Source organism: Salvelinus namaycush, chromosome 24 (genome assembly GCF_016432855.1).
Source record: "Salvelinus namaycush isolate Seneca chromosome 24, SaNama_1.0, whole genome shotgun sequence".
NCBI lineage: Eukaryota > Metazoa > Chordata > Actinopteri > Salmoniformes > Salmonidae > Salvelinus > Salvelinus namaycush.
The window spans coordinates 36,282,573-36,293,963 of NC_052330.1; the positions used below are offsets into that span (position 1 = coordinate 36,282,573).

At 43.5% G+C, this 11,391-nt stretch overlaps 1 protein-coding gene across 1 annotated transcript in view; it reads left to right on the forward strand.

Annotated features, from left to right (window-relative positions):
• Nucleotides 1-8,180, forward strand: part of LOC120019207 (basic leucine zipper transcriptional factor ATF-like) — an 8,344-nt gene extending 164 nt beyond the window's left edge. Inside the window, exons 1-3 of the mRNA XM_038962525.1 lie at nt 1-123; nt 1,175-1,279; nt 7,173-8,180. The exon at nt 1-123 is cut by the window's left edge and continues 164 nt beyond it. Coding sequence (XP_038818453.1) covers nt 55-123; nt 1,175-1,279; nt 7,173-7,415 — 417 coding nt within the window. The 5' untranslated portion in view covers nt 1-54 and the 3' untranslated portion in view covers nt 7,416-8,180. The remainder of the gene's footprint in view (nt 124-1,174; nt 1,280-7,172) is intronic.
• The last annotated feature ends 3,211 nt before the right edge of the window (nt 8,181-11,391 follow it).

An 11,391-nucleotide genomic window follows, 5' to 3' on the forward strand; every position in this document is an offset into this window, starting at 1 on the left:
AAATAAAAAGCAGAAGTGGAGAGAGGCACAGGGTTTGGCGCAACGTGGTTGGCTATGGCTCACGGCTCTGACAGCAATGACTCCAGTTACACTAAGTCTCCTTCGCCAACGGGCAGCAGGCGGGTAAGGACAACCGTTTCTCTATTTACTACCTTCTCTCTCTTTGTCGCATTTATTTAGTTATGAAGTGTAATCATTGGGATGTGGGGGCATTGTAATCACGTTTTCAGTTACATATTGTCGGGGAGTAGTCATCACAATCGTACTCTATCATATGCTCTGTATGGGGTTATCCCTCTTCTTGTCTTTAAATCGGGTCACTTTCAACTCTCGTCTCTCAATGGCTTGTTAAATGACATGCTTTGGCGGGTCTGGATGTTCTTTTATGACTGGGCATCCAGGACGTCTTTCTTCCGTAGTATTTTGCTTTAGATTGAAATGTAGAATCACGTAGCAATGTAGAATCGTGTACACATTTAGAATCATGTACACATTTAGAATCATGTACACATTTAGAATCATGTACACATTTAGAATCATGTACACATTTAGAATCATGTACACATTTAGAATCATGTACACATTTAGAATCATGTACACATTTAGAATCGTGTACACATTTAGAATCATGTACACATTTAGAATCGTGTACACATTTAGAATCATGTACACATTTAGAATCATGTACAAATGTAGAATCATACATGACAACAATGAGGAGTTTCCTTGACGACAGTTGTTTGTAAATTCAGGTGTGTTCTGGGCATCAAGGCCGTTCGATGAAGGGATGAGCTGATAGACTTAACATTGCAATATTGCACCAGCGGGGGAAGGGTTGAGTCGGGGTGGGTCGGGTTGAGTCGGGGTGGGTTGGGTCGGGTTGGGTTGGTCTCAGATCACGCCTTGTTTCATGTCCTGAATACTTCAGTTCTCATGGTATCAGAATAACTCAGCTATGTAGAAATGCTGCATCGGGTCAAGTCATGCACCAAAGAGATGTCTCAATCCTAGAACTGTCTAAACATTGTTCTGCATGGTTATACATTTTCAATCTACAATATCTACTGTATACTGGAATTAACCCTAATACTCCACCCATTTAGTGTAAGTTAGTTAGGGTGAGCGACAGTTAGCGTCCTGACAGGAAGATGACTGGCCTCGTATCTCTCCCCAGGGCTCCTCAGACAACATCAAGAAGGTAATGAGAAGAGAGAAGAACCGTATCGCTGCCCAGAAGAGCAGGATGAGACAGACCCAGAAGGCAGACAGTCTACACCTGGTGAGGATGACTACCCACAATGCAACACACTGAGGCGTGCACCATGTCTGGCTATGAGTTAGGATGACTATCCACCAGGCCAAATGTGTGGCACCATATCCAAGTACGACTGGACTTGTCAAACTAGCAGTGAGTCGGTTGTGGCCTGAATAAAATAAATACACAGTCCACACATGCAGTGTTCCCAAAACCTGCATGGTGAAGTTGCAAACTTTGTCAGGGTCACCCCAAAAGCCGATTTATAACCTCTAAAAGTCTAGCCTGGTCCCAGACCAGTTGTCTCCTTCTGTAGCCTGGTCCCAGACCAGTTGTCTCCTCCTATAGACTGGTCCTAGATCTGTTGTCTACTTCTATAGCCTGGTCCCAGACCAGTTGTCTCCTTCTGTAGCCTGGTCCCAGATCTGTTGTCTCCTCCTATAGACTGGTCCTAGATCTGTTGTCTACTTCTATAGCCTGGTCCCAGATCTGTTGTCTCCTATAGACTGGTCCCAGATCTGTTGTCTCCTTTTGTAGCCTGGTCCCAGATCTGTTGTCTCCTTCTATAGCCTTGTCCCAGATCTGTTGTCTCCTCCTATAGACTGGTCCCAGATCTGTTGTCTCCTTCTATAGCCTGGTCCCAGATCTGTTGTCTCCTTCTATAGCCTGGTCCCAGATCTGTTGTCTCCTTCTATAGCCTGGTCCCAGACCAGCTGTCTCCTTCTGTAGCCTGGTCCCAGATCTGTTGTCTCCTTCTGTAGCCTGGTCCCAGACCAGTTGTCTCCTTCTATAGCCTTGTCCCAGATCGGTTGGCTCCTTCTGTAGCCTTGTCCCAGATCTGTTGTCTCCTATAGACTGGTCCCAGATCTGTCGTCTCCTTCTATAGCCTGGTCCCAGATCTGTTGTCTCCTCCTATAGACTGGTCCCAGATCTGTTGTCTCCTTCTATAGCCTGGTCCCAGATCTGTTGTCTCCTTCTATAGCCTTGTCCCAGATCAGCTGTCTACTTCTATAGCCTGGTCCCAGATCTGTTGTCTCCTCCTATAGACTGGTCCCAGATCTGTTGTCTCCTTCAATAGCCTGGTCCCAGATCTGTTGTCTCCTTCAATAGCCTGGTCCCAGATCTGTTGTCTCCTTCTATAGACTGGTCCCAGATCTGTTGTCTCCTTCTATAGCCTGGTCCCAGACCAGCTGTCTCCTTCTGTAGCCTGGTCCCAGATCTGTTGTCTCCTTCTGTAGCCTGGTCCCAGACCAGTTGTCTCCTTCTATAGCCTTGTCCCAGATCGGTTGGCTCCTTCTGTAGCCTTGTCCCAGATCTGTTGTCTCCTATAGACTGGTCCCAGATCTGTTGTCTCCTTCTATAGCCTGGTCCCAGATCTGTTGTCTCCTCCTATAGACTGGTCCCAGATCTGTTGTCTCCTTCTATAGCCTGGTCCCAGATCTGTTGTCTCCTTCTATAGCCTTGTCCCAGATCAGCTGTCTACTTCTATAGCCTGGTCCCAGATCTGTTGTCTCCTCCTATAGACTGGTCCCAGATCTGTTGTCTCCTTCAATAGCCTGGTCCCAGATCTGTTGTCTCCTTCAATAGCCTGGTCCCAGATCTGTTGTCTCCTTCTATAGACTGGTCCCAGATCTGTTTGTGCTCTTGCCAACTCCATTGCTCATTGTCAAGCCAAGCATGGAGTGGGCGTGATAGCACAAACAGACTGGCACTCAGGCTACTACGGGCATGATAGCACAAACAGACTGGCACTCAGGCTACCACAAGTCAGTAACAGACTACTACATAACCAATCAGACACCCAGACTGATTATTGATTTATTAGGCCGGGGGAACTCAGTAAAGCTTTATGTTCAAGTCCTTCAAATCACAGGGACCATTTCTCCAGTGAACCACTATGATAAGGTTGTAAAGAAAAAGCTGTGTTGTTGGAAATCTGTGTTGGTCTGTGTTGGTCTGTGTTGGTCTGTGTTGGTTGGTGTTGGTCTGTGTTGGTCTGTGTTGGTCTGTGTTGGTCGGTGTTGGTCTGTGTTGGTCGGTGTTGGTCTGTGTTGGTCTGTGTTGGTTGGTGTTGGTCTGTGTTGGTTGGTGTTGGTTGGTGTTGGTCGGTGTTGGTCGGTGTTGGTCTGTGTTGGTCTGTGTTGGTCTGTGTTGGTCTGTGTTGGTTGGTGTTGGTCTGTGTTGGTTGGTGTTGGTCGGTGTTGGTTGGTGTTGGTCTGTGTGGGTCTGTGTTGGTTTGTTTTGGTCTGTGTTGGTCTATGTTGGTTGGTGTTGGTCAGTGTTGGTTGATGTTGGTCTGTGTTGGTTGGTGTTGATCTGTGTTGGTTGGTGTTGATCTGTGTTGGTCAGTGTTGGTCTGTGTTGGTCTGTGTTGGTCTGTGTTGGTCTGTGTTGGTCAGTGTTGGTCAGTGTTGGTCTGTGTTGGTCAGTGTTGGTCAGTATTGGTCTGTGTTGGTCTGTGTTGGTTGGTGTTGGTCAGTGTTGGTCAGTGCTGGTCAGTGCTGGTCTGTTTTGGTCTGTGTTGGTTGATGTTGGTTGATGTTGGTCTGTGTTGGTCGGTGTTGGTCTGTGTTGGTCAGTGTTGGTCAGTGTTGGTCTGTGTTGGTCGGTGTTGGTCTGTGCTGGTCTGTGCTGGTCTGTGTTGGTTGGTGTTGGTTGGTGTTGGTCTGTGTTGGTCAGTGCTGGTCAGTGCTGGTCTGTGCTGGTCTGTGCTGGTCTGTGTTGGTCTGTGTTGGTTGATGTTGGTCTGTGTTGGTCAGTGTTGGTCTGTGTTGGTCTGTGTTGGTCGGTGTTGGTCGGTGTTGGTCTGTGTTGGTCTGTGTTGGTCGGTGTTGGTCAGTGTTGGTCTGTGCTGGTCTGTGCTGGTCTGTGCTGGTCAGTGTTGGTCAGTGTTGGTCAGTGTTGGTCAGTGCTGGTCAGTGCTGGTCAGTGTTGGTCTGTATAAGATGGTATTGACAAAGCGCTGATGGACCATGTGGTGATGTGTCATCATGGCTTCTGTTGGGCTCATCACTTAGGGCTCATCCCAAATGGCACCATATTCCCTATATAGTGCACTACTTCTGATTATGATACCTATCAGCCCTGGTGCACTAAATAGAGAATAGGGTGCATTTGGGATACAAACGTGGCCATATCTCTGCCTGTGTGTGTTTGCTGCTGTACTGAGTATTCATTATCACACGTGGGCGTCAGAAACCCACTGACCAGCACTAATGATTATTACACTGAATGTTAATATCAGTTGGTATTAAATGGCACCCTATTCCCTATGTAGAGGGAATAGAGGAATACTGTGTAATTTAGGATGCACATTAGCAGCAGTAATACAGCAGTAATACAGCAGGTTATACAGCAGGTTATACAGCAGGTTATACAGCAGTAATACAGCAGGTTATACAGCAGGTTATACAGCAGTAATACAGCAGGTTATACAGCAGGTTATACAGCAGTAATACAGCAGGTTATACAGCAGGTTATACAGCAGGTTATACAGCAGTAATACAGCAGGTTATACAGCAGGTTATACAGCAGTAATACAGCAGTAATACAGCAGGTTATACAGCAGTAATACAGCAGGTTATACAGCAGGTTATACAGCAGTAATACAGCAGGTTATACAGCAGGTTATACAGCAGGTTATACAGCAGGTTATTCAGCAGTAATACAGCAGGTTATACAGCAGTAATACAGCAGGTTATACAGCAGGTTATACAGCAGTAATACAGCAGTAATACAGCAGTAATACAGCAGTAATACAGCAGGTCATACAGCAGGTTATACAGCAGGTTATACAGCAGTAATACAGCAGGTTATACAGCAGGTTATACAGCACGTTTTACAGCAGGTTATACAGCAGGTTATACAGCAGGTTATACAGCACGTTTTACAGCAGTAATACAGCAGGTTATACAGCACGTTTTACAGCAGTATTACAGCAGGTTATACAGCACGTTTTACAGCAGTAATACAGCAGAAATACAGCACGTGACTGAAGATATTTCAGGTAATAGTCAAAGTGAAAAGCACACAATCACTTTCAATTCAACGTCTCTTTCTGTTCATTGACTGGCTAGCTTTTAGTCATTGACTTTCACTTCTGTCGCTTGGCAGAGTCTAGTAAAGAACACCTATTTCCGTTTGTAGAAGCTACAAATACATTTAGTCTTAGCGGTTAGTGTTGCTGAAGAGAGTAGAGTTTATCAATGGGATACCATGCAGTTCTGAAGAGAGTAGAGTTTATCAATGGGACACCGTGCAGTTCTGAAGAGAGTAGAGTTTATCAATGGGACACCGTGCAGTTCTGAAGAGAGTAGAGTTTATCAATGGGACACCGTGCAGTTCTGCTGAGGATGCTTTCTTCATAAGGTCTATGGTGTCAAAATGAAAATCAATGTATTTAGAGCTGCTAGAAGACACCTCAAACTCTTCAGAATTTTTTTTCAGTTGGTTTAGAAAGACAATTTTGTTAATCTACAATTCAACATTGTATTTTTTTCTCTGTTGTCTTTTTCCTCTGAGGTCCTCAGGTACGTTTGTAAATGTTCCATTACAGTGTGGGCCTGCACAGGGCCAGATGATCAGGCCTGTCAGACATGAGCTCTGCGTGTTCGTGGGACGATGATGGCCTTTTACTCCCAGAGATGTGGGAAACAAAACAAGTTAGACAGAAAAGGTTCCACTGTGTTCCTCTAAAGGTCGAGACAGGGCCAGGGTTAGAGGAGGGAAGATAGAGAGTGTTGCGCAGTGTGGCCTTCCTGTCAGAGACAGGCCTGGGTAAACCCCAGTGCTCACGTCACTTAGGCCAACAACCCACTGACACAGGTCCTTTACCAGAAATGACAGCCGTTCTCTCCCCTACTGCCCACGGTTTACTACTAAACCTCATTTACACAGGAGAGAGTGAGAGAGAGAGCGAGACAGACTATTACTCAGGAAACAGGAAACGTGTCACAGCGAGGGAAAATTCAACTTCCTGTTTATCAAACGAGTTGAAGAAACCCATAAAACCACAAAATATGCTTAGCCTAACGCTCTGCAAGGAGGCCTGTGCTGAGCCATCATTGGTCCATCCTCCCTAATACGCTCTGCGAGGAAACCAGAGCTGGTGAATAAGCAGTCTCACAGAACTAGACCAGGTGGTTTACATAGAATAATGACATAGACTGGATCTACCAACCACCACCACAGCACCACCACCCACATACTGGGTTTTTCACAAAGGTCATTGACTCTGAAATCTGATCTGATTGAGTTCAGAAGAACGACGCCTTGCTGCACAAAAAAAGACGAGAAGATTATTTTTCCCATCAAAGCTGAAGTTAGAGAGACTGATGATGCCTTTTTTTTTTTTTTTTAACGATGGCCTGAGTTGTAACCCGGGCAACCCATGGTCGAACCATATAGGTCATTGGTATTCAGCATAGCAGGGCCACAAAACAGTTGCATTGTGTACTTTCGCTGTACAGAGAAGAATTCATACTGAAATTTCAGTTGCGACCATTTGATTATGAGGTCATTAGCTCCTTTCATTTATTTATTCAAGTTTGACTGATTCCAAAGAAGAAATGGGCCTTCCCTGAGTCTAGTTCCTCTGCAGGTTTCTTCCTTGCTACTGTGCTGCAGCTTGCTAATTGGGGTCTAGGCTGGGTTACTGTAAAGCAGGCTGAGTTACTGTAAAGCAGGCTGGGTTACTGTAAAACAGGCTGAGTTACTGTAAAGCAGGCTGGGTTACTGTAAAGCTGGCTGGGTTACTGTAAAGCAGGCTGGGTTACTGTAAAGCAGGCGGGGTTACTGTAAAGCAGGCTGGGTTACTCTAAAGCAGGCTGAGTTACTGTAAAGCACTTTGTAATACCTAGTGATGTAAAAGGTCCTTTATACGTACATTTCATTGACTGATTGGTTCCTGTTGCTTCAGGAGAGTGAGAACCTGGAGAAGGAGAACGCGGCTCTGAGGAAGGAGGTGAAGAAACTCAAAGAAGAGGCCAAGTATCTCTCCTCTGTCCTGACTACCCATGAGCCTCTCTGCACTGGCCTGCCCCCCCAGATGACCCCTGACCTCATCTACTCCCCCCATCATCACTCCGTCTCCCCCCACCATCACGGGAGCAACGTCTTCCACCACCAGCACAGCATCGCTGTGTCGCACTACCAGCACTGATCACCACCGGCCACCAGGGGGTGCTGAAGAGAAGCTGGAGAGGTTTACTGACCTTGATAAAGTGGGTGAAGAGAGCCACTTGAACTAGCCTCGCTAAACCAGGTCAGCCTGGTTTCAAGAGGCGACACTTGAACAGGATGAAGTTAATGAATGGTTTCTTTGTTTCAACGGAACAGGCAGCACTCATGAATGATGTCTTTGCATCAGATCAACAATTTTCTGATATTTAAAAGATGACAAAGGCTTCTTTTACACAGGCAGCCAAATTCTGATCTTTTGCCCAATTATTGTCAAAATGTCTGATTGGTAAAAAAAAGAATTAATGACACAAGATCAGAATTGTGTAAAAAAGCACATAGATGGTAATTTCACATTTATGACTCGACCATAGAATCAATGCCTCGACTATGCCAATAGTCCACATCTACAGGACATAAAACCAGCACGATTGAATGATTTTTTATTGTACTATTGAGATTTACACAACAATGAAATTATTCCGTTTTTACGTTTCACATAATTTATATAGGCCTATTACAACGTTTTGACGCTAGGACTGGGACGATACTAGTATCGCAATACTTGTTAGTATTGTGGCAAGGGAACAAAACACAAAGCAGATGTAACTTCTTTAGTAAAACAGTCTTAATGTTGGAAACAAACATCATTATGTTATCATCCAGAGTCACATATAGTTATTTTCCAGGCTATATCACAACATATATACAGCAGGTTTAGGACCAGGCTATATCACAACATGTTACATACAGCAGGGTTAGGACCAGGCTATATCACAACGTGTTACATACAGCAGGGTTAGGACCAGGCTATATCACAACATGTGTTACATACAGCAGGCTTAGGACCAGGCTATATCACAACATGTGTTACATACAGCAGGCTTAGGACCAGGCTATATCACACAATATTTTACATACAGCAGGTTTTTAAAGGACCAAATAATCTGATCTGGTTCGTGTTTTCCTTTTTTGCCATAGAAACAAATATCGCAATACTGGTATCATCCCAGCCTTTAGGTTTTTTTGTGTACATTTCTCATGTTCAGGACTACCACTATTGCATATGACTGATTGGAGCATTGGAAAATTGCTTTGGATTACTCAATGATGTGTACATTATTTTACTATCTTCTCACGAAACAGCTGCTTTTCTAGTCTGATTTGAATACATGTACATTCTGCCTAAAGTGAAACAGTTTGAAAAATAACTTTTAACTCAAGAGTCTACATTCGAATCATCTTGAATTCTTTTTTTCTATTATTTAATGGTCACAAGGTGGAGTCGTGTACCTATAAGTAATTAAGGGTAAGCCTTGTTAAGGTACAGTATGCATTGTATGCTCTGATGTAGATGATTATCTTATAGACTGGCACTGAGACAGGACATAATAAAGGTGAAATAAATAAATAAATAAAATAAATACATCGTTTAGTTTACCATCAGTAGTATAGTGCTTGTACTTTTTTGAATGAATTTCTTTGAATGTTGTATTAAAAAATATATATTTTTAAATGTTGTCTTACTGTACATTTAAAAATAAAGATAGAAACTTAGAAATTGTTTTGAAATGCAAAATAGTGAATTTTTGGGGTGGAAGCAATGTTTTCGGCCCTGAGCAAATATCAGGTCTGCTGAGGGCAAACATGAACATTGTGAAAATTCTGTGCAACTTCCAGCGTGCCTTCACTGTGAACACTGAGGCTGTATCCGCTTTAAGTTACAGTTTTACTGTGAACACTGAGGCTGTAGCTGCTTTAAGTTACAGTTTTACTGTGAACACTGAGGCTGTAGCTGCTTTAAGTTACAGTTTTACTGTGAACACTGAGGCTGTAGCTGCTTTAAGTTACAGTTTTACTGTGAACACTGAGGCTGTATCCGCTTTAAGTTACAGTTTTACTGTGAACACTGAGGCTGTAGCTGCTTTAAGTTACAGTTTTACTGTGAACACTGAGGCTGTAGCCGCTTTAAATTACAGTTTTACTGTGAACACTGAGGCTGTAGCCGCTTTAAGTTACAGTTTTACTGTGAACACTGAGGCTGTACCCGCTTTAAGTTACAGTTTTACTGTGAACACTGAGGCTGTATCCGCTTTAAGTTACAGTTTTAACAGTGAACACTGAGGCTGTACCTGCTTTAAGTTACAGATTTACTGTGAACACTGAGGCTGTAGCCGCTTTAAGTTACAGTTTTACTGTGAACACTGAGGCTGTAGCCGCTTTAAGTTACAGTTTTACTGTGAACACTGAGGCTGTATCCGCTTTAAGTTACAGTTTTACTGTGAACACTGAGGCTGTAGCTGCTTTAAGTTAGTTTTACTGTGAAAATTGAGGCTGTATCCGCTTTAATTTACAGTTTTACTGTGAACACTGAGGCTGTAGCTGCTTTAAGTTACAGTTTTACTGTGAACACTGAGGCTGTAGCCGCTTTAAGTTACAGTTTTACTGTGAACACTGAGGCTGTAGCTGCTTTAAATTACAGTTTTACTGTGAACACTGAGGCTGTAGCCGCTTTAAGTTACAGTTTTACTGTGAACACTGAGGCTGTAGCCGCTTTAAGTTACAGTTTTACTGTGAACACTGAGGCTGTAGCCGCTTTAAGTTACAGTTTTACTGTGAACACTGAGGCTGTAGCTGCTTTAAGTTACAGTTTTACTGTGAACACTGAGGCTGTAGCCGCTTTAAATTACAGTTTTACTGTGAACACTGAGGCTGTAGCCGCTTTAAGTTACAGTTTTACTGTGAACACTGAGGCTGTACCCGCTTTAAGTTACAGTTTTACTGTGAACACTGAGGCTGTATCCGCTTTAAGTTACAGTTTTAACAGTGAACACTGAGGCTGTACCTGCTTTAAGTTACAGATTTACTGTGAACACTGAGGCTGTAGCCGCTTTAAGTTACAGTTTTACTGTGAACACTGAGGCTGTAGCCGCTTTAAGTTACAGTTTTACTGTGAACACTGAGGCTGTATCCGCTTTAAGTTACAGTTTTACTGTGAACACTGAGGCTGTAGCTGCTTTAAGTTAGTTTTACTGTGAAAATTGAGGCTGTATCCGCTTTAATTTACAGTTTTACTGTGAACACTGAGGCTGTAGCTGCTTTAAGTTACAGTTTTACTGTGAACACTGAGGCTGTAGCTGCTTTAAATTACAGTTTTACTGTGAACACTGAGGCTGTAGCCGCTTTAAGTTACAGTTTTACTGTGAACACTGAGGCTGTAGCCGCTTTAAGTTACAGTTTTACTGTGAACACTGAGGCTGTACCTGCTTTAAGTTACAGATTTACTGTGAACACTGAGGCTGTAGCCGCTTTAAGTTACAGTTTTACTGTGAACACTGAGGCTGTAGCCGCTTTAAGTTACAGTTTTACTGTGAACACTGAGGCTGTATCCGCTTTAATTTACAGTTTTACTGTGAACACTGAGGCTGTAGCTGCTTTAAGTTACAGTTTTACTGTGAACACTGAGGCTGTAGCCGCTTTAAGTTACAGTTTTACTGTGAACACTGAGGCTGTAGCTGCTTTAAATTACAGTTTTACTGTGAACACTGAGGCTGTAGCCGCTTTAAGTTACAGTTTTACTGTGAACACTGAGGCTGTAGCCGCTTTAAGTTACAGTTTTACTGTGAACACTGAGGCTGTATCCGCTTTAAGTTACAGTTTTACTGTGAACACTGAGGCTGTAGCCGCTTTAAGTTACAGTTTTACTGTGAACACTGAGGCTGTATCCGCTTTAAGTTAGAGTTATAACAGTGGTCAAGTAGGCTACTGTGGCTATTTGATCATAATGTAGATCTATCAGTGGCCTACCATCGAAAAACAATGGAGAAAATGCATCCCATAACATTTTAACATGGAAATAGCTGTTCTATCATTTAGCCTACAGTAGCTGCCAATGTGTGGTGTTCAATGCAGGCCTACATTCCACAAGACTTTTGAGAGAAAATAACATGCAGAGCTTG